This window comes from Haemaphysalis longicornis, unplaced genomic scaffold (assembly GCF_048455015.1).
Source record: "Haemaphysalis longicornis isolate Haplotype H1 unplaced genomic scaffold, Haemaphysalis longicornis Haplotype H1 scaffold_5, whole genome shotgun sequence".
Taxonomy (NCBI): Eukaryota; Metazoa; Arthropoda; class Arachnida; order Ixodida; family Ixodidae; genus Haemaphysalis; species Haemaphysalis longicornis.
The window spans coordinates 178641145-178665093 of record NW_027526385.1 but is presented as its reverse complement, the minus strand read 5'-3'; the positions used below and the strand labels follow the sequence as shown (position 1 = coordinate 178665093).

The 23949-nt window shown below is 48.9% G+C and overlaps 1 protein-coding gene across 2 annotated transcripts in view; it reads left to right on the top strand.

Annotated features, from left to right (window-relative positions):
- Positions 1-23949, top strand: part of LOC144138844 (sodium/potassium-transporting ATPase subunit beta-2-like) — a 42494-nt gene continuing 18545 nt past the window's right edge. The window contains exons 1-3 of one of the 2 annotated variants that reach the window (XM_077671334.1): positions 25-407; positions 10516-10762; positions 12508-15551. In XM_077671334.1, the coding sequence (XP_077527460.1) occupies positions 10641-10762; positions 12508-13108 (723 nt within the window). In that variant the 5' untranslated portion in view covers positions 25-407; positions 10516-10640 and the 3' untranslated portion in view covers positions 13109-15551. Of the gene's footprint in view, positions 408-10515; positions 10763-12507; positions 15552-23949 lie in introns of those variants that run through there. The other variant, XM_077671333.1, reaches the window with a different exon arrangement.

Here is a 23949-nt window from a genome sequence, read left to right as displayed (position 1 = left end):
CTCCACTCAACCTGATGCCAGAGAGCTTGCCTCGCGGCCTTCGTTGTCTCGTGTTATTAAATCTATTTGCAGTCTTGTGCGGTGTGTTTGCTTCCTTATTTAGGCGGGCGTGCTCGCGAGTTGAAAACGAGCGAGCCTTTAGCGTGCCTCCATCTCTGAAGTGAGTCTCCGTGCGGACTACGAATTTGCACGCCGATGTCAGCGACCATTTGAACTAATTGCACGCGGGGGATCTCGAAAACAGCTGAGTTCGGTAGGCAGTGAGCCGTCGCTTGCTCGTACGTTTGTGTCCATCGTCCCGCGTAGTCAGCTCGGTGTGTGCGTGAGCCAGGGTCTGCAGCAAGGAGCGCTAATTGCTTGTGCATCCAGGAGCTACACAGGACAACTTTCCGCGATCTCTTGAAAAGGTGAGCGCGCGCGCGTGGCCATCTATTTGCATTTGCCATCCTTTCGCGGTCCATGTGTAGCGTGGTCCCCTTTGGTTCTCTTATGCCTTGGGTTGAAAGAACCGGGATGAGGCAAGTATTATGCTGGTGTCTGCGATTCACTAATGAACGTGCATGAGTATCAAACGAAGTGTGAATTTGAAGTGGAGGTGGAGTCGAACTTAGTGACGTCTTTGGTTCCTGGCGGAAGCATGATGACGCAGCGCAGAGACAAAAGCTCTGTTGACTTTTCTGGAGGTGTCAGGGCTGCATGAGTCTTGTAAACCCTCCACCCTGCTATTTAAATAGCAGGCTGGAGCGAGCAAATTCGCTCTATTTCTTTAGTAAATATCTGTACATCTCGGACGGGCCTTGATTTCCATTGAGGTCATGTTTTGTGTAGCGATCTCGATGTTCAGTTTGTACCTCCAACGTGGTTATGACGACGTCGCGATATATATATATATATATATATATATATATATATATATATATATATATATATATATATATATATATATATATATATATATATATATATATATATATATATATATATATATATATATATATATATATATACGGTGCCTGACACTCGCTTCCCTCTACTTTTTGCTCCAACTCTTCTTAAGTAGCAATCTACTTATGTGAAAAACAGAGCAGGTGATCGGAGGAAGCATGAAAACGGAAGCCACAGAGCACAGGCTCGGACGAACTGCACGCTTCATTGCGACCGGGATATGCTGGAAAAATGCGAGGAACGAATAAGCAAAACGCATTTTAGGAAAAGTTATGGGTCGACAGCGAAAACACACCATCCGCCACAGGCCGTCAGCTAGTTCTGGCAAAAATTCAATCTCTTTTTTAAGAAGCGAAGCTGATAGCTCGCTAGATCACCCATCTCGTTTCTCCATTTTAAATGTTTTAAAATTTCACCCTTTGTCTGTCCAGGCAACCGCATGAGGATTTGACATGCAAGAGTGGAGCGCAGCCGCAGGAAGCGCAATGCGTTGAAAAAATGCTACCTGCCGACTACCCGACATTGACCACGTGTTCCGTAAGGCTACCGACGATAAAGCCGTGTCATGGTCTATGTACGTAAAAAAAAAAAAAAAAAAAAAAAAAAAAAAACGGCGTGTCACGCAGTTCGGTTGGCTGAGACGAGAAATGACGTCAATCTTTAAAGTTGCGGCAACAGCTGCGGAAACAGCCTGAACCTGACCTAAGGTGGTCATTTAGGCAGTGACCGGTCTATCTGAAGCGGGAGCGGCCGCACAAGAACGGGATTTCATAGACGACATTTTCAACACAGTCAACATAGCATGTATCAAGCCCTTTGGCGCATGCGGGTGCCTTCATATTTTAGGAGTTTACAAGCTTGCATATCCGACTCAGTTTTCTGGGTGACAAAAACACAAGTTACCCACGCCCGCATTACAAAGAATGTTCCCGTGCTTTCTTCTTTCCTTCAAATTCTGATGTGACGCTTAAGCAGCAACGTTCTCTAGTCGTTTCGGTATTCCCTCACTAGAATATATTTCATTGAGAAGCAGAAAGATTCTTTCTTCGAGCGGCGACGGCCGGTAATCATGGGCGTTTGAGTGGTAGGCCCAAAAATACCCGCCTGATACCGGTGGCTACACAGACTCCGAGTATTCGCAGCAGCGACGGAGAGCGGAGACGATATTTCACCTGAGAAGGAAGCTGATAAAAAATAAGAAAAGGGCCGCCGAGATAAACAACATTTTCTGAAGTAGTACGACCGCTGGCGCTCTGCCATGCGAGTCCCCACATGATTTGAGGGCGGCGAAAAGTGATCGTCGCGGCCTCCGGAGTCTGCATGAAGGGCACTAATATGATCCTCAATGTAAATAGGAAACCAGTAATTAAAAAAATATGCGCGCCGATCCACCATGGGAAGGTGGTTGGCAAGCGAAGCTGTAAACGATGCCCACAACGATTATCCATGCCACGTCACTTGAATTCCCACACGTGGCTCTACAAAGAGTGAAACGAGAGACAAGTGAAATTCATTTAACAGCGCTCTTTATTAATTCATAGAGATATTCTTTGCTAAGGTTGAATCAATGCATGATCCTTGAATGGTGATTGGTTGAGTTGTATTGGTGAAGCACACCAGTGAACACTTTTTTTAAAATAAAAGTAAAGGAAGCTCAAACGCGGTGTTAGACGATCTCACTTCTCCCCCGTCTCTGCCACCGCCCACGGAGGCGACGAGATCGGCGGCAGAGACGCAGGACATCTGAGATGCCATGCATTGGTGTGATCTTCCTTTTTTTTTACAAACTCCTAGCGATTGCGCAACTCGCGCCCACAGCCGTTACACGTGCGGTGGGCGGAGCGCACAGCGGTGCGAGAGCTCGCGTGACGCTATAACGTGGCAATCAGCGAGAACGCAGTGGGAAAACCCGCAGATGCGCTCGGTAAGTGCACTGTGAGTAGCGGGAAATATAAACAGGGTGAGCAGGGATTAAAACGGAATATCAACCAGTACTGATCACTCAGGAGGGCACAATAATAGTTGTGCACCTAATTGTCTGTTTTAGTGCTCTTTCAACAAAAAAGAGAATACCATTTAAAAAGCTGTGCACAGGAAATTAGGAAGCTTGGGGATGGGAAAACACTATTGTAAAATGGTAGAACGATATATGTACAGTAAGGTTTAAGGAACAGAGGAAGAGGTTAGAGTGGTGCACTCGCTTGTAAATATCTGAGGTTAGTTGGCAGATATAATCGCGAAACGGGGTGCACGAGATCACGTATTACTGATAATGAGCGATAAACACGACATAAGAGCAATAGTGTAAAAGTACGTTAAAGTAGGACGTACAAATTATAAAGGGAGTATAAGTGGAGGAGTGGGAAGTTGCGGAAGTCCAACAAATTTCCGTAAAAAGCGACTTGCAACCACAATCAAGATAGCTCAGGTAGGGATATCAGTAACACAAACAAGGTGAAACCGCAATCAAGATAGTTCAGGTTGCAATATCAGTAACAGCAAGGACTAATATAAAGTAAAGGGGGGGAAAACACGGGGAAGGGGTGTTGGGAGAAGTAATCAGTTTCTGAGTTTTACAGAAGGTCTACCAGGGCACAAGGGTCAGCAGGACAGGAGAAGATGACGATCGGATTACGGCAGAGAACGAAGACGGAAGATGAAGACGGAAGATCAAGAGGAGTCAATATTGAGCATGAGATTTTACTATCGTGGAAGCACTTAAACTACATATATGTTTGTATCAAGATCACATTTATGAAGAACGACATGCTGAGTCATAGCTGAGCTTTCACATATTCGTTAAAAAGATACCGCTGATTGACTCCCCTCCCTTGGCTTGGTTTCGCGTGATTGATGTCTTCTTTCTTCTTTCTTTCTTCTTTTCCTGTCTCTTAAAAAAATTACGCCATCTTCCCACGTGGGAACAGTGGGGAGATGCAAAGCATCTCGATTTTGCACGGCTTTGCGTCTCCTCAGGGTTCCCACGTGGGAAGATGGTGTAATTTTTTTTTTGCTTTTCGCCTCCATGAGAAAAGCGGCCGCCGCGGCGGGGAATTGAACCCGCGACCTCGTGCTCAGCAGCGCAACGCCTTACCCATTGAGCCACCGCGGCGGGTCACTGCCAGAATCGTTGGCGTCCATTGTCAGCTCATCGGAGGGCGCAGACCGAAGCAGCAACTGAAGGGAGCGGCGGCGCGGACCTGGTTTATCTGAAGTGGCGAGGAGGAGGGGGGAGGAGGAACAGCGCGCACAGCTGCTGGGGAGAGGAGAGAGTGACGTTATCACAGCTGGCATGGAGAGGAGGAGAGGTGCGGACGGACGCCGGAAGGACAACGGACATAGCCCCGAGCAAGAGATTGATTGATTGATTGTAGGGTTTAACGCGCCGACGCAACCAGGCGATGAGGCGCGCCGTAGTGGAGGGCTCCGGATTAATTTTGACCTCCTGGGGATCTTTAAAGTGCGCCGAAATCTCGTACACACGGGCGTTTTTGCTTTTCGCCTCCATCAGAACCGAGCAAGAGATGCTTTGCATCTAAAACTCTCTTTGACTTCGGTGCAGTTTGTTTATTGTTAATTGGTGTCACCCGTGATACGTATGTGGTACGAGTTGGGCTTTTATTTTACTTTACGGCCCTTTAGTTTGTCTGTCTGTCAGTCTCCCCCGTGTCCGCGTGTGCTCGTAGCTCAATCGGTAAGACAACGAGCTCGGGCGCTCCGCTCGTTCCAGGTTTGATTCCTGGCGGTGTCAGTAACATCACTTTATTGTTCGCGGGAATTTTCTGTTGACACCAAAGGTCGCGACAGAACCCTTGGGGTAGAGTAAGCTTCGCTTTAAAACACATTTCATTTCGTGTGGGTTTGGAACGCGCATCTTCAGAGCAGGAGTCAAGTGCCCATTCATTGCGCTAACCCGGCACCCCGCTATAGGGGGATGGCGAATCACCCTGGTGCATACGGCGGGACAGGCGAACGCAACAGGTGCGCGCCAGCGAGGGAGAGCTCTGATTTTAAAGGAGCTGTCGCCTGAACTGCTATCAGTACGCCGGTCGAAGTATTTCGCGTCATAAGATAGAAAAAACGAAAATAGAAAGAGACTCGAAAGCTATGAAGCTGTAAAATCTGTTTATCCTTCGCCTAGGAACGGAGGAGGAGAAAAGCGAAAGGAAAGGCCGAGAGGTTATCCAGGCTTAGAGCCCGGATTGCTACTCGGCACTGGGGAAGGGGTGTTCAGGGGATAAAAGAGATGTCAGGCGAAAAAGGGGGGATAGGAGCGGGGTCGCGCACACACTTTAGTCCCTTCGTGGGCACTAGAGTCTCTCAGCTAAACCTGTGTCCTTCATAAAACGCAGAAGGGCTTTTGTTGCCTTCTGCGAAGTCGATTGTAGGGGTCTTTGTCCTAGAATAGTCTCTAGCTTGAACTGTTGATTGTCCAATCTTCTGAGCTCGGCTGCCAAAACGCGTCTTTCCGATGAATACTCGGGGCAACAACAAAGCACATGGTCGATTGTCTCTTCAACCTCGCAGGCGTAGCAGTGAGCACTACTGGCCATCCCGATGAGGAAGGAGTAGGCTTTCGTGAAGGCCACTCCCAACCACAGCCTACAAAGTAAAGTAGACTCTGATCGAGTCAGCCCACACGGAAGACGACGCTGGAGTAGAGGGTCCTGGTTGTGGAGGCGCGGGTGCACAAAGTCCGGTGTATTCCATTGAGTAATGGAGGTCCTCCGCGCGAACTGACGAAGCAGCCTAGCGGCATCAGTCCTTGCAAGCGGAAGCAAGATGGTCCTTTCACTGTCATGGCCTGTCCGGGCAGCTGCATCAGCCGAGACATTGCCGGTGATTCCACAGTGACTTGGCAGCCACTGAAATACAATATTATGGCCCTTTATGACAGCCTGGTGAAATAATTCCCGAATTTCCGTCACAAGTTGGTGCAAAGGACCGTAGCGCAGGGCTGCTCGGAAGCTTTGCAGGGCGCCTTTGGAGTCGGTAAAAATGGACCATTTTTGGGGAGAAGCTTCCATGATGTATTGAAGAGCTTCACGGATGGCTGCAAGTTCAGTAGCCGTCGAGCTCGTCACATGGGCGACACGGAATCGAATCTTGGTTGATTCTGATGGTATAACCACCGCACCTGCCGAACTCGAGGACGTCACAGAACCGTCTGTGTATACATGCTTCCGGTCATGGTGTTGTTCGTACAGTAACTGCATGGAAAACTGTCTGAGAGCCAGTGGTGGTAAGTCGGCCTTTTTTCCAATGCCCGGAACATGCAGACGAATGTCCGGTGTTGCCAGGCACCACAACGGGGAGGACGGTGTGACCGCAGTCGTGTAGTCTGACGGTACCTCAGCCCTGTGCGCTGCGACAATGGCTGCAAAGGAAGAGCGTGGTCGACTCTGAGGAAGCTGCGCAAGGTGGTGACTTGGTAGCCTCGTGAGGAGCCTGATGTGTAGGCGTAGCGTCTCAGTGGTCACATAAGTTGCTGCAGGATCGTCTTGGGCAATGTATAATGTGCCCACTGTTGAAGCGCATCGCGGCAAACCAAGACACGTGCGGAGAGCCTGCGCTTGGATGCTTTGGATCACCCGAAGGTTAGAGGAGCATGTACCGGATATCGCTGGCAAGCTGTAGCGCAAAACTCCCAAGAAGAGTGCCTGGTACAGTTGCAGCATTCCTCTGACCGATGTGCCCCACGTCTTTCCAGCGAGAAATTTGAAAATGTGGGCGATAGCGGTGAGTTTCTTTTTTAAGAAGGACACATGTGCGCTCCATGACAGGTCCCTGTCGATGATCACGCCAAGAAATTTGTGATTTCTGGAGTACGGTATCGACATTCCATTGATGGTTATGGGATATCGGGACATGGGTTTGCGGGTGAACGCAACGACCGCGCACTTTTCACTAGAAATACTGAGTCCTTGTTTTCGGAGGTATGCCGTCGTCACATTGGCCGCTTTTTGAAGCCGTGCTCGCAGCTGAGGTCGATTAACAGCCGAAGCCCAGAGGCAGATGTCATCGGCGTAAATGGATATACGGACAGTCTTCGGTAAAGCGTGGACAAGCCCGATTATCGCTAGGTTGAAGAGGGTTGGGCTTAGCACCCCACCTTGAGGAACACCACGTTTGATGATGTGCTGCGATGTTGGGCCGTCTTCTGTCATTACAAAAAACGATCTTTCGGACAAGAAGCTGTGTATCCATTTGTAAATTCTGCCACCGAGTCCAAAGTGCTGAAGGGCGTCTAGTACTGATTCGTGAAGCACGTTATCATAGGCCCCCTTGACGTCGAGAAAGAGGGCTGCTGAGAGCCGTTTGCGGCTTTTTTCTTGCTGTACAAACGTGACTAGATGTACCACACAGTCAATAGAAGAACGCCCTCGTCGAAAACCGGCCATAGCCTCCGGATATGCGTTGTGGTATTCGAGGAACCACTGTAGCCGCGTGAGGATCATTCTTTCCATGACTTTGCCAAGGCAGCTTGCCAGGGCAATAGGACGGTACGATGCCAGATCAAGGGGAGTTTTGCCAGGCTTTAGCAATGGAACGAGACGGCTTGTTTTCCACTGTGGGGGTACGACACCATCTGTCCATGTCTGGTTAAATAGGTCCAGAAGCGCTTGTCGCGCTCCAGGGCCTAGGTGGCATAAGGTGGAGTACGTTACTCCATCATGACCCGGTGAAGAACGACGCCTGCAGGATGCCAGGGCTGCCTCTAATTCCTCCATTGAAAAGAGAACATTCATACGTTCTTCACGGGAACGAGGAGCTTGGCTGTTCCTCGCAGGTCCAACGTTATCGGTTGTTGCAGCAACCCTCACGCAGAAATCCTCCGCAACTTCCAACTCCCTACGGTTTTCACTGAGTGCCAATGCCTTGAACGGGCACCGCTGCTGCACAGGCATTGCCAGTCCACGCACTCTTCTCCATATAGAGGACAGAGGCTTCCGAGGGTCGAGAGACTCACAAAATGATTTCCACCTGTGTGCCTGGACCTGCGCGATGCGTCGCTGTATTTGCTTCTGTGTGCGTCTGGCAGCCCTTAAATCGTGCACGGATTTTGTACGCCTGTACCGTCGCTCGGCGCGCCGTCGAATTGCCCGCAGGCGTTCGAGATCGATATCAAAATCCGTGACTCTTGCAGATAACGAGGTATATCTCCTGGATGATTGGGTTGCATTACTGATAGCAACCTCGAGGCTTGTTGAAAGCCCATCTCGGCAGGCGTCCTCCATCGTGGATTGGAATTTAGGCCAGTCAATATAAGCGGTTACAGTGGGCGAGAAAGACTGATGGAATCCCATAATCTTGATGTATGTGGGAATATGGTCGCTGCCGTGAGTTTCAATATCAGTGAACCAGCGTAGACGGCCAGCCAAATGAGTTGAAGCCAAGGAAAGGTCTAGAGAGCTCCCGTATGATGTGCCACGGAGAAACGTAGGGCTGTCATCATTTAGCAAGCACAGTCCATATTGAGATGCCAACGATGCGAGTCTTCGGCCCCTGTGGTTCATCTTGGAGCTTCCCCAGAGTGGGTGGTGGGCATTGAAATCTCCGGTGATGATCCAAGGGCCGGGTGCTGTTCTGAAGACATACTTCAATCTCTGGACGTCAATATTAGCTGATGGAGAAATGTACGCACCGAGAAGGGTGAAGGAGAGCTTGTGATTCTTTACAGTGAGGCACACATAGTGGTTGCTGTCATGAGGCCGTAATGAATGCACTGTATAGATGAGTTCTCGGTGGATGAATACCACTACTTATGAAGATACCTTGGCCATGTTTTCACTCGAGGCTAGCAAGTAGTGGACCCAGGGCGTCCAGGACTTCCATAGCGCACGAGGCGGTTGGCGTCTTTAGAGTATAAAGAAGCTTGCGAGTGGCGTTGATGAGCGCCCTGAGAACTGCGATGACTTGCAGATCTTCTTTCTTTGAAGAGGCATTCGAAGGCTGGTGAGACTTAGCATCCTCCCGTCGGGGCTCCGTAGGTGACAGAGACGGCAGCCTGGGCCAATCCTCCGCCGATGGGGACGACTTCCCAGTTTTGTTGGATTTCTCAGTTGAAGCTGTAGCCAAGCAGATTGTTGGCTCCGCTGGGGGTGGCGTTGCAGGTGGAGGTAGCGACTGGGGCGGGGGCGGAGGCAGTGCCTGTGACGCTGGGGGATCCTCCCGTGACACGTCGTGGACGGCCTTTGTCACGAAAGCGCTCGATGACCTACGCCGTCGCGATCGTCGGCGTTTTCGCACTTTTGCAGATGCGTCTTTATGTGACGAGTGGTCTTTTACCATCTGCTTCAGAATCTTCTGTTCCTCTTTTAGGCGAGGGCAGGTCTTTGAAGAGGCATCGTGTGCGCCTTGGCAGTTAGCACATTTAAGGACACCTACTGTGCAAGCTTTGGCATCGTGAGATCCGGAACATTTCGAGCATACAGTGGCGCGTCCACAAACGCTGCTGACATGGCCTATCTTCAGGCATTTGTGGCACTGTAATGGTTTCGGCACGAAAGGTCGAACTGCGTGCCGAAAGTGGCCAACCTTCACGTGTGCCGGGATGCAGTCACCTTGAAACACAAGCTTAACGCAGCGTGATTTTCCCAGACGAGTGACCTGCTTGATGGTCGCACCTTCCGTCGCCGGTTTTATGAGAATGGGTAAGTCGGCATCTGGAATGGAGACGTCGACATCATAGACGACGCCCACGGAAGCGCCCTTGCCTGGAGATATGTAGGCACGAACTTTCATTTCCCCCAACGTGGTTAGTTGATGCAACGTTTCAATTGCAGCTGAATGCTCAACGTCTATGGCCAAAATATTCTTTCGTGTGTTGATCCTGACCTCCTTAATTTTCCCCGGCAGAATCACTTCCAAGGAGACAGAAATCACTTGCCGGTTGAGCATCCTGAGGTTGTCGTTCGGGGACTCCGGCACGAACAAGACGGGTGGTAGCAGGCTAAAAAAATGGCCGCCATCCTGCCCTGCGAAAGTGAATGCTCAGTGAAGCTGTTGTAAACCGTTAAACATGCTGATGGGGCAGAGCACGAAATGTTCTTCGTCGTCTCGGCGGGCCTGTCGCTTGCACTCGGCTTCTCTGGCGGCAAATGCTGGGTCCTGGCTAGCCTGACGCATGCGCTCGCCTTCGAATGTAGTCAACACCCATTTTCGACAGCAACTGAAAAGCTAATCTATATCGGGAACATATTAGGGAGGGGGGTCCCTACTGTTCTCCAGCACCCCTTATCATCCAACATGCGGTTTCGATGATTGTTTTGTGCGTTCTTTGCACGAATACTGAGCATTATGTTGCACACCCAATATGCCTGATGCATGGGCTCGGCGTTTTGGGCGAGAACTGGGGCGTCCTGGCTGGATTTGTTGTTTACGACACGAAATTTTCCCACCAACGAGAGGCTAACCGCTTCGCTGTGAAAGATTGAAAACAGTTGCAGGTATCACCTTAGTTATTGCATCTGGTTTCCAACTGGCAAGTCAGATGTACATTAAATTTTTTCATGCACCGTGCTCATCTAATGGCTCGACTGCGTGGTCGGTGTCGTTTCGCATTAACAGGTTCCCTTGCAAACCAAATCCTCAACTGCGACACCAGCTGTGGGCCGGAGTGTGCTGCTGCTGGCTTTAGCTGGTGGTTCTCCAAGCCCGTTGTTAAGTGGGCGATCGTTCTGCTGGTGCTGATCATGCTGTTGGTGGTCATGCTTGAGGCCATGTTGCTTGCCAACGGAAGGCCGAGTAACAGGACCAACAGACCCTCTGTGCTAGCCCTCTTCCCGAGGACCCAGCCAGGTCAGGACCTAATATGGTGAGTGGCATTTTGTGGTAGCGCAAAATCTGTGGCTTGCAACTCACTCAGACCTTCAGTCATTCGAGGTCTAAAAACATACTGAGTAACGCAAAAAAACTACATACCACAAAAAGATCACGAAAGGCTTGTCCTTGTCCTCTTTTTTGTGTTGTTTTTTTGCGGTACTCAGTATGGTCTTATACCGTAAACGAAACGTTCTGCAAGAAGTTCTCCTGAAGTCATTCCAGGACTCACTGGCATGACGGAAAGTTGGCAGCATGGACAATCATCCGGGTTGAACTGGATTTGTGTAGTCCCAAACTTCACCTCTTTCTCTTAGTCAACTGTGATGTTGATGACAATTCAGAAGTAGTTTATGCTGGCGGGTAAAACACAGCAGTCGAGAAAACCGACGTGTTCCTCAAGCTTTTGTAAACACGGTGAGCGTCACTGGTCGTAATAATGCACAGGTAATTATACGCCTATTCTCGTAAATGCGCTCTTCACAATGCAATGCGTGGCTGACGCACTGCCTCGCCTATAGGAGGGTCGGGTTATCATTGCACTGCTATTCTACTTGATGAAGTATTACTCACCCTTGTGAAGAGGGCATTCGAATACTGAAACACAGGTGGAACAACGGCGCGTCGTTCAACTGTATTCGCCACTGAACCGGCACGGTTTCTATTAAGGGTGCGTGAGCCTGAGTTAACGACGGACGCGAGTTAGTGTGGAATGTTTCAAGCACTGGAGATTTAGGGATGACATCGTTTTATAGTGCAATTGTGAAAAGGATAAGCTCAAGCAAATAATTATTCAAGAACTGCATTAGAAGAGGTTGGCTGTTAGTTTATAGATAAACTGGCGTGCACAAACGGGGGGCCGGAAAGGGGTGCGTGAACAGCTCGTGAAATGATGATACCAAACGTACTGCGCACCTTTGAAGTACACTTTATCTTGTGTAGATGTGTGTTTTTACAACAGTGATACTTCGTTTATGCTCCCTCACACTGGCTACACTTTTGGGGGTAAATGAGCTCAGCCCCTGCCCTACCCAACGTAACTACAACTCCAGCGTACCTGAGTTGCTAAAAAGAATAATAGTATTGAACCACGTGGTGGTGACGCAGCTCTGTACATGGGAAGGGAAATCCTAGAAGACCAGCTCAATATAATAATGTTGGATAAGCTGAGCGTGCTGTTCCTAAGACCAGTAGGTGAGCCACGCGCACAATATTGACTCGAGTGTTTTTGAATACGAACTCGAAGTGCTAAGAAGTGGGTTCACTCAGCCAAAAAAGAATGTTTTTCTTGGAGGATACGTTACGGCCTTAAAGGGGGGAGGTTTGACTAAGCAGAGCTTGATATGAAACCTTAGTTGAATGAAATATGCTTTGAATGGAGGATTATAGGGGTACAAGGCGAGAAAGACACCACCACACGTTAGCAGAGGAAATCACGTTGGATTTCGTTTAGCTCCAATCAAAAGATAACAATATAGGAATTTGGTAGGTCGTGCGATGCGAGCAAAACCACAGTTTGATATCCAACATAACAGTTATACGAAGGAGCGTAATAAAAAAGGTTACAAAAGGTAATAATGAGTGGTTAGAATGCAAAGGGAGATGACTTCGCCTTGCAGTTGACAATAGTCGCGGATAAGTAAAGACCGGGTTTTGTATTGTATACGAGTAGATTTTTGTAGGCCGCTGTTCGTAGCTATGACACTCTCATGTTATTTCATACTTCACCTTCAACCGCAGGTTTCGCAACGGTGCTTACCCAAAAGAGGCACCACGATGGGAAAATCTTACCGATCAGCTAAAACCACTCGTTGAGGGCTACCAGACTGGGCGAGTTCAAGGCAGCGAAGACATTATTGTATGTGGCGACCGACGACCCGAGCACGGAAGGGTGTGCTTCTTCGACGTCAGAGCGATCGCGCCCGAGTGCACGGCGGCTCAGGACTTCGGCTACCGAAGAAGCAGTCCGTGCGTCTTCATCCAGTTCGCCAACGTGACGGGTTGGGACCCTGAGCCGCTAACGGAGCAAGAGGCCTCCCAGGTGCTACCGGAAGGGTCGCAGCCACTGGTAAAACCCAGTCTGCTGCCCCTTCACTGCGACGGAGACACGCCAGCGGACCGCGAGAACATCGGCGACTTGGTGTACTCGCCGTACCAGGGGTTTCGCACCGAGTTCTTTCCTTACACCGGGCACCCAGACTACATGCCGCCGCTGGTCGCCGTCCAGTTCCGGAGACCTCAGAGAGGCGTCGTCATTGGCGTCCGCTGCCGTCTGTTGGCACGGAACCCGCCGCCAGGGAACGCGTCTACCGAAATCTCGTTCTTCTTGTTCGTAGAGTGAAAAGAGAGACAATACGGGTTCTAGATAGCGTGCTGCTGCATTTACGACTTCGTATTTTGAAACAAAATATGCGAAATCGCAACGCCATTAGTTTTCAAAGAAACCCTGGACTGTCGAGTAGTGAATGACCCGGAACCTTGAATATGAGTTACGGCCCACCTACGGGTCGTCGCTGTTATATCTAAAGCCATGAACATCATTTCAGAATGCAGTAGGCCCAAAGCTACCGAGATTTTCAGGCATATATATGTGAATGCGGGTTGTCGAATGTAAATAAAGCGGTGCGACCAACTAAACGATTTGGTCGGGATATCAGGCAAGGAAATAAAAAAGTGGCTGTGGGTTTGCTGGGCTAGGCCTGATTATGCGAGAAGCAGAAGCCGTCGTGTTCATTCAAATAACTTCGGCACAGAACGAGTTTCCTCGCTCTCTCCTTCCATCGCACAGCGGATGAACTAAAGCACCGTCCTGGCTATAACGAGAAACGGCAAGTCGGGAGAGAGGGTGGTGCCATCTCCCTTTCAAAATATTTCTGAGGCACGTGATTAGTCACGTGGGCACAGGTGGCGAGGCGGTGGTCGGTGCAACGGCGGTGGTGGCGCGCTGCTGTAGGGGCGGTGAGTCGCGTGGTATGGCTTCTTCACTTCAAGGTCAAACTGCCAGGACGGCGAAACTCACCCGACTAGGTCAGTAGTGCTTCCGCTTTAAAATCTTTGTGTACTGGTGGTAAAAATAAAGCATTATAAGTGCGTTCGCGTTTGGGTACGTCACCTGTACGTATTTGATAGAAACTTAGAATTCGTTTCAGATACCCCGCCAGCTTCTCTAATACTATCGGGGGGCTATGACTGGTTTTACCCGTTTAGACAGAGCTATGTTTGACTACAGTGACAGGTACCTTTGAAGGACACCGGCAATGGTGCGTATAACCATGTCATCGGTAACAGCAACGGGACGAGAAAAGTGGTATTGCTCGTCGCCTAGCCCATCATAGCCTGCATTAATATTACCCGAGTCGTATTCCCCGTCGTATTGTCCCTTCCAAATACACAGTCAAAGGTACTTTATTGGTCAATACTCAGCCAAAGATCCTTTGTTGGTGTAGGCGATGTTGACACCGGCTTCTCCCAGCATTGCATTGCCGTTGCTGGATCCACTTTGATGAGCCCCAATCAGTGGGGTCCGATGTGCATGTTCGATTCTGCCCAAGTCGCACATTCTTATTACGGACTCCAAAGGTGCAGTTCTTTATGCAAATTTCTTGTATCATGTGGTCGATTAGGTAAACCTGGCACCTTCCCTGGCCTTGCACTTCTTTAGGACAAAATGACTATTCTGTTTTTTTGTTTTTCCTCTTTGGTGTACGGGAGCTGCGGTGTGGGTTCATTGTGTTCGCGTGCACGTCCGCTCTGCTTTCACCTACGTTCTCAGAGAAAACAAGAAGACCCACGATGTACCCCGACCAACAAGAGGCTGACAGCTTTCTGCAAGTCATTTTCTGGATGCCAACATGAAACTGTCCTTCGTTTGTGTAAAGAAAGTTAGACAGAGGAAACATTGCAATGAGGTCGAAAGTATGAGTACAACCTTCGTCCGGGATTCCATGTGTTGCCCTAGCCGTCTACGCCCGGGTCACCAGAAGGGCCCTATCCTCCCGTCGACAGGTGGCCAGCGGTGTCTCCAACCCCTCCCCCATCCTTCGTTATCCCTGTAGAATCATCAATCTGGAGACAAATCCCAGTGCACTCCCTTCTCAGTCGATCCATCCTCACCCACGTATAGCCAGACCTCTTTCCCACCCACGCTTGCCCACACTGCGAGGACTACGAGGATACCCCCCCGCCATCTGGCACTGCCACGCCCAGCTTCCTCTTTCCCTACCAAACCCCTCGATTCCTGGCTGTCTGCTCTCGAGCATTCGCACGCCCAGTCCTAGTGCAACCTGGTCGTCTGGGTTTGGGCCCACCCACAGAGCGGCTCTTGCCTAGACCTAGCCAAGAATTAGACGTCCCCACCCCTCTCTCTCTTTGCTATAGCTCAGGGGAGAAATGGGGGCAACGGTGCGGTAGAGCTGAGTTGGGTGGGGTTTCCCGGAGTATATGTTGTAGGCGAGTTAACTGTTGGGAAATTTTGCACCGAGCAGTGTACTGTGCGGAAAAAAGTATATGCATTCTGACTGAATGTACGATCGTGCGAGTGGTGGCTAACTCCCCCCGAGCACACCAGGAGGTATGCCAAGTTGGTTCATTTAACTAGCCCTTCTGATAATACAGTCGCGACTCATTGAAAGTACATTTTTAGGGAAGCTCATCGGGCTTTCACCAGTCGAAAGTTTCTGATGTCCGTTTATCTAGACACTTGTTCGTTGAACTTTTATTTTCACGCCAACCGACAGCACGTGTATATGTCTGTTCTTTGGAATAAAGAACCATCTTAGAGTCAGCGCCCGTCCCGTGCACCTCTCCACTCGTCACCATTGTGCGCTGTTCAACGCCAAGATGAATCAATGAGAAGTCAGCAAACGCTGAAATCCGCACACGGCTGTGCGATGGTCCCAGATGCTTTGAAAGTTTTAAGTGATGTGACCACCTTAGCGCTACAAAACTAAAAAAAAAAACAGCCTTCTCCTCGAATACCGCTCTTACAGATGGCAGGTCACTTTGCCGGCAGTGTCCGGGTCACGCCGCGACGGACATTGCACAAAATGAAAGGCTGAAGAATCCGGTTTGTTTGTAACCCCCTCTACCCTCCAATTGAGCTGGCATAGCCCGCCAATATGAGCGGTCGTCATATGCCATTATTTTCCGCAAGCTCCTTATAATATCATGCTGGCTTAGAGGGAGGGGCGTGTCGTCGTGCTTCGTTGTCTGGTGTTTTTGTACTGATCAGAGATCTTGCTCGATGTCCTTGCGTGTTTCTTGAGTGGGATGAGCGCGCGTGTGACAGACGAGTTATCCTTACGCGCTTCGCTCTCCGAAATGAGTCTGTGTGTACTAGGGTTTGACGTACCCAAGTGCGGACTCAGTGCGATCCGAATGCGAGAAGGATGCACGGGGTAGCTGGGGAGAAAAGGCAGTCTTGCTCGAATGTTTTGTTCTGCGTCACGGAAGGCACCCGCGGGGTCCAGTAAAGGCTATGCGTCAAAGAATACTTATTGCTTGTGCGTCGAGAAAACAACAAGATAAGCTCTCAGTGATCTCTTCAAAAGGTGAGCGTTTTCACTTCGCACTATCTTCGCTTTCACCGCACCGTGAGACTCAGCTGTAATGAAGCCCTGGCTGGAACCTTGTAATGAATGGGCATAATGAGAGAACCACGGCGCGGAAAGGAAGTGTTGAACTAACACCAAATATCAAATCGCCGGGAAGAACCGCCTAGGTTTAAGGATAGACGGGTGGAACATCTGTAAAGGGCGCAATTTGAATATAGGCCGCGGGAACGAGCCCACTCGTCACAATACAACTTGTCATTGGAGAATCCGTCATAAGAAAACTTGTCACACTGGCCTTGTGGTTTCCGGCTTTTAATTTTACTCACTTTGTTGTTGAAAAATCGCGAATAGGATATTTTAATTAACGTTCGAGCTGCGTAAAAGTACCCGTGTAACTGCGATTGAACGATACGTTGTAGCAGAAGCGGAGTGCACTTTGCATGTGTTAAACGGCGATGGGTGGTCAGCACAAAACTGGCCCGCTTTTTAATCTTACTATGGTGGGTAAAACTCGATGCATAAAACTAAACGGTCTCATATAAGTCAGTAACATAACGATAATGATGCTTTACAGCGTTCGCGTTTTTTATTCACACACATTAACTGGCAATTCAAAGTGTTCGTAAATGCGGATGTCGTTCGGGAACAGCCAAAATGTCACTCTCATTCTCACAATGCAGCTCTCACCAATTTCCTTTTCCTCTGGAAACATCAGATGGTGGCATCGGACATAACTGTGAAATTTGAAAGAACGGTGCACAGAGTGCCGTGTTTGCTTATCTCATGGATCGCTTTAACGCAAACATGACTGCGCCGATGATTTCAGGGATACGTCTTAAATATCTGCTGTATTGCCCTCCGTATTTAATGCTGGACCCAGCATCTGGAAAACAAGAGACGTGAACTTTAACACAAGCTTCTATACTGGCGAAGCTTGCGGTACCTGCCGCAAGCCACTACTAATGACCCAGAGCATTAGTCTTAGCAATGGCTGCGTGTGAGATAACGGATCTGAATTCCTTTTCAGCCTGTTGCGAGGTAGGCCAGACTGCGAACCGGTGACAATAAAATAGACGTTTATTCTTGGCCACATCCTAATGAACGAGGCCCCAGGCCTTTTGTCGTCCGTACGAGCGTTCCGTGGACAGCCGTTCTCTACCGCTGCCCAAAGACGACTCCCTTTTCTCCCTCCTACGGAGGTCTTGAGTCGCGCGCACCGCCATGGCTGCGCGGTTCCGAGAAGCCGGCCTTCGGTCTCCGCTGAAGCCGCGACCCGCTGTCCCCTCCATTATGTCGGGGCGCACACGTGTTCCTATTTTACGGAGCGGACACACAGCGGGCGGTCTAAATCACTTGTCTCTGTTCGGCCTTGGCTCCCCTCCCAATGTCTTCCGAAGCGACAGGGACGCGCAGGCCCGTCAGAGTTACTAATGGCCGCAGAGGTCACCCACAGTCCCGCACGCAACAAGTCGCCCTTCCCTACGGATCGATAATTGATCCGATGGGTAACGGAAGCAATGCATTTTACAATGCCAGATGTGCATAAACGCAAGCAGCACCCAGCTGTTGTCTTTGATCTAGCATACCGTGTTTTCCGTACGTGCCGTATGTTCCGTTCGTACGGGGACCAGACTCGGCACTTGCGCATTAGTTCCTGTAGGGTGGCTTCCGCTAGCCGGCCGCCCCAGCCCCACCATGCACGCCCATTCGTTCTGGTGAGGCGCTCCTTTCCTCGTCATGCCCGATTGCCTAGGCCCAGTCGGGTCCCGGTACGCACCGAACACACGGAACGTGCGGAACACATAGTACGCTAAATGTCTAATATTCTGCAGTATATGCGGTATGCGAGTCATTCCCTCTCACAGTGTCGGGAATGCGTGGCAGCCCGTCGCCTCCCTGGAGGTGGTAAGAAACATTTACTCCCACATACGTTGTTATTGTTGTACTTAAATTGAGCCAATTACAGCTGTGTTACTATTATTTCGCGTCAGTTCAACTAATTTTTCGACTAATAGCTCTACTAAGTGTGCGAGTTCTAACGATAATTCTAGGCCCAGTGATTAGAAACAACATAGGCAAATTAGTTCATTTTGACAAGCCAGGTCTCAAGCTCTGAGAATTTGGATGTGAGCCGTTTGGTTATAGCTGTGCATGATTAGTTTACACATTTGCGAGGTTGAATTGATGCTTAGTTTAAAAAAATTGCCGCGTATCGGCTCCTTTCGTAGCAAATGTCGACAAAAGACAATACATTTGCCAAGTAACTGCCTCCCTTCGCTTTCCTGCTGACCTCTCATGCTGCTCCTCTCCTGCCACGCCTCTCCCTAGGTAAGCACGCTCGAGGTTTCCTCAACTCGAATTTAAATTTACCGCGTCCCACTGCTCCAGGCCGGGTGCTTCGATGACAGCGCTACCATCCGGCCCTACTTGAGTGGACCTACCACAACGTTTATAGAACCATATTGCTCTTCTCCATGTGCGTTCCAAGCGAAACGTGGAACCTATCTTGTGGAACCGTTAATTGCTGCTGCCGTTTTATTTCTTCAATTCCACCAGGAGCTATAGTAGCGCTGGTAGCAGTATAGGCGACGAGTTTCTGCAATTGATGTAGTATTTCATTCGCTATCGCAAAAACCAAGCATCCATTAATTGTTTAATAAAGGAACACTACAAATATCACGTAAGTATTGAATTTTCGCCTTGTATTTGCGTAATGTCTTGTTCTTGTTTAACAATGTTGACAAGTATGAACATTGACACCGGACTTAGACGTTTAGATTAGGCTATCGGTATATGACTATTGCGCAGTTTGTTTCACTTTGGCCGGCTGGCTAAAGTGAGTCATAGGATTGTTGTTTTTGTGTGTTTCCCTTTTGTAATGCGTATTTGTTACCTGATTGTTACGTTACGTGACTTCTTGTTACGTGACGTGATTGTTGTTACCTGATTTTTAGTTCCATCGAGGCATAGGATGTATCAGCTTCGATGAACAAATAAATTTCTTTACAGGCAAGCAGACAGACAGAAAGACATACATACATACAGACAGACCAAAATTTCTGCGTTGAAGTAGCCCAAGAAAGACAATCATAGCGTGACTGGCGGAGTTCATAGCCAAGCGCATTCTCACTTAGTCTTAGCAAAATGTAATTCGGACGAGGGTAGGTTGACGACTTGGTCGATAATCATTTTCGCGTAAACGAATGCATTAAGCAAGCGTCTACAACTCCTGTCTCAATTAGTCTTCGTAGACCTATCCACGAGATTTGCCGGCTTCGGCCTTTTGACAGATTAATTACTACTACTCCACCTACTTCTATTACTACCACTGATAAAGGTATTATTATTGCATTATGAGTAATAGTATTACTACTACTGGCTACGGTACTGTGCCATCTTAATGCAAAAACAATTCCCACCACCCCTGTTATAGCGCGCACACACAAGTTCTCCCCTGGGTAATGATCCTGTGGCTGTTGTGGATGACGTAGGTATGATTATAATGTGCCTAAACTGCAAGGAATCGCAACCTTTGCACGACTGAAGAGGTTTAACAATGGCGGAGAACTTTTGGCCATTGCTCTGGTAATTGCAAAACTTCCTACCTCCGTCTCAAAGATATTTTGATAATAAACTGCCTGTCTGTGTACTTTATTTATTTGATGAACCTGAGAAATCTATTCAGCTCAAAATGTTCGAGCATTTTCACCCCGATCACATAATCTATGTGCGTGTTGTGTGGGGCCCTGGATAGGCGGGTTTCGTACTCAGTGATACTACAGATGCTTTATCTCGTTTCAATTTACGTGGCCCAGCATTGCCTGTGTGCCCAAATCTTACATAGGTAACTTCGCCTCCCTTACAATGCTTATATCCTGCTTAGTGGCTGACCCGACGCTTCTGTAGAGCACTTGAAATTTATTTAAGTCCAACTAATCCCGGTATTCCTGCCAATGCGAAATATCCTTCACAGCCTTAGATGCCGAGTTCCTCAATTAAGCTTGTATTTAAGTAGGTTTGGATTGGCACCAACAGACGCTTGCACGAGTTGCAATAAACCAAAATCGCTAGAACATTACTTTTTTGGATGCTTCCGCTTCTCTGAGCAGCGAAAAAAGTACCTAACTATCCAATTTAAACGCCTCGCCATTGAGCTAAACACTGGAGCGATTCTATCATTCGACGCTAATAGTCTCGCAAGCGCAAAAAAGAAACTTCTTTTTGCTTCAGAACTTTATTTCGGCCACCTGAAAACTCCTTTATTGAAACAATCTTTCTGTCCCGCCTCCCCAGCTACGAAGGTATGAATCTGATTATCTTTTAAATATTTTATTCCTATATTTACCATTTTTTTACCTTACTAAATCACCGCTCACAAGCCTTGACTAATCGCTCTACACCACAGCGAGACACTACAGCCAGAAGAAAAAGAAGAAGAAGAAGAAGAAGAAGAAGAAGAAGGAACGATGATGCGTGTCGAAATCGGCGCTCAAGCAGGTCATCAACGTCCCAGTCTGGCTGACGACCTTGACGTCACCAAGGATGAGCGTGAAGATGAACGCATCCCGTTGGGTGAGGGCCGCTGCCAGTTGAGAGTTCTGTTGAGCACAGCGATAACCGCCATCGTACGTGTTCTACCTCTCGACGCCCGTGATGAACCCCACTGCTGCGAGCGGCCGCCCGCCTTCACCAGAATGAGCGCGCAGACGTGGAAGCTAATGGCGGTACTACGCTACCCGAACGGCAGCTACAGCCGGTGCACAGTTGGCGACCCTCCAGACGGAGGACCGTCAGCAAGCGCCATTGCTTGCGATGCCTAGTAGTTCAACCTGACTCAGTTCGGCCACAACGTGATCAGCGAGTGGAGCCTTGTGTGCCACAGAGCCCACCTGAGGCACATAACGGACGCCGTGAACTACGCAGTGACGGTCGTCGTAACCCCAATAATGGGCGCGGCAGCCGACCACATCGGCCGCAAGGTTGTTACTATACTGTCCCTGACAGCTCTGCGTCTTGCCCTAATAGTCAGTAGCCTCGCTCGCAATTTCCAAACCTTCGTCGTGATGACCTCCGTCGTCGCTTCCTCGTCAAGGTTCCTTAGCGCGCTCTTTGTGCTACTCTACGAGGTCACCACCGCGTACCACAGGCTTCTGTACTGCACAACTGTTCCAACGCTTCCAACCGTTGTCGTTCAATTTCTTCAGTATCTCGTGGAGTCCTTCGAGCTCAGCTGGTACCTGTCTTATCAGATAGTCGCTGCACTTACTCTGTGCTTCTGGCCACGTTCTAGTTCTTCGAGGAGTCACCTGGGTGGCTGATGGCCGCAAAAAACCCAGAAGAAGCCGGACCGTCGTAATCAAGGTGGCAAGCGTTAACTCGGCGAGTCCGGGCAAGTGCCGCGCATCGTTCAGGAAAGCACTTCCGAGGGCCTCCTTTCAACTTTTAGCAGAGATATTGCACTTCAGACCTCAGCGTCGCAGTAGTTCACTTCTGCTCGCTTTCTCTTGGGTCGTCGTCAGCTGGGGATGCACCTACGACGCCGAGGAACGTGCAGTCAGAACCAGCGTTTACATACGATTCGGCGTCATAATCGGTGTGGTGCCGGTGTTTCTCATCATCTGGCCCTTTCTAAAAGGCTGTGTAGGTGTGAAGCGAGTCATTACGACCTTTATGCTGATGTCCAATGCATGCTCAGCCCTCCTCTTCCCCACATTCAGCGATCAGGTCACACCGATAGAAGCCATTCTTTTGGTCACCATGCCGCTTCTGGTTAGTCTATGCCTAAACTTGATCTTTTTCTTGACTGCCAGCCTCTACCCAACTACTCTTAGGTGCACGGCAGTGGTGACGGGCATGTCCATTGGTGCTTTCACTGAAAAGGCAGGATCGCAGCGGTTGCTACGGGGTACATGCCTTCGAAGGGCGTCACGACCCCCGCCGTGTGAATGTCTTCCTTTGCAACGCCCTTAGTAGACCCAGTAGAACACAGCCTGTCTTTACTTACCCAAAAAAGCAGCCAGGGGCACGTACAAGACCTCTGAGAGCATTGTCGGCCGACAGCTCCGCTGCACGAACAGAAGGCAACAAGAACGCTTCCTCGGATGCCCCGCTAATTGAGGATCACTAGGAAATGCAATGTAATGTCCTTTTGCGCTCACTGAAACAGAATGTTTCTCGTTTATCTTTACACATCCACTCTGTAGTATGGGAAACGGCGTAGCAATAATCGGCCGGACATTAGCACAACGTTTTGCGCAGCGGGTGCAGTGAATGCTAGCTAGCCTAAATGCATTAACACAAATATTGTCTTTCGAGTCAATTCGTTGTTTGAAATGAATCTAAGCACCGGTATGCGTGCGGAACAGGTGTTATTTTGCATGAAGCAACATAACACCTGTAGGAGCCTTATTTTATTCGACGTCATGGCGAATACAATGAGGCTGTAAGGAAAGCTGCTGCTGTTCCGTTGCGTACCGTTGATGAAATATGCTATACGCGCGTTCCAGGTGCTAGTATTTTACTCGTACACCATTATAGTAAGTACTGCGTTTGTCCTCACATGTCGCCGTGCTTCTGCCATATTCATCGCGATTACTAGTTTCTCAATCGATGCTGTTTTCTTCGTAACACTGCACTCTTCCGAACGTTTCCCGCAGAAGTGACGAATGCGGTGGCGCCGACTGGTGAGTTTGTTGCCTCCCGTTCCCCCTTGTGGTGTGCACTACGCTTTCTGTAGAATTGTAATTGAAATGTGTATTTCAGCAACAAAGGAGATTGCTGTGGGGTATGGCGAAAGGCGACACTTAACTTCGCCTGACTAGGTCCCTAGCCCCAGGCAGTACAAACACACGAACAGCAGTTTGATACAAGAAACAAAATTGGCATACAAGCTGTAATTCAAACCTACTACAATTTTATGTACGACTATACAATAGTATCAGGCTAGCTATCCACACTTTGCATCCATTTCTGTCGACTGCACAGTATTCACAATCCAATTTTGTAAGCATAAATGTGGGCAATAAATTAGCTCATCTCGTTACACAACGAGGAATACCGTTTTTTACAGTGAGAACAATATTTACACAGAAAAATACACACGATAACTGAAAACAAATCAAAAGTGGGGATGGAAGAAGATGTCATTATAGCTTGAGTAGTAACCATTTAATGTATTGTCGAAAGGCCAACAGGGAAAAGCAGCTGCGCATGATCGCAGGTAAAGAATGATGCGTATTTAAAAGATTTGGTCTCTGGAATTGAAGCAGTTGCATGCCGTACCCTGTCCCAGTTCAAATTTTTAAAATGCATTGTCCCGAAGACTGTAATGCGGATCTGTATTAGTATATAATGATAAAAATATTTGTTAGTTTGCTTTCAGATTCAAGGATGGTATTTTGGCTAGCCATTCATTATACATGTCCTGATATGACGAAAAAGGGACAAATCCTGGTGTGTTGGTTAGCGACTCGGCTGTTTTTAGTTCGTCTCGAATGCCAGCACCGAAAAGGTTGGAGGATAACGGCAAGGACGCAGGTATTTATTAAAGGCCTAGATTGAACTTGCAAGTGCGTATGCTTGCACAGGAAAACGACGCGTTGCGCAGTTGCATGCCGTACCCTGTCCCAGT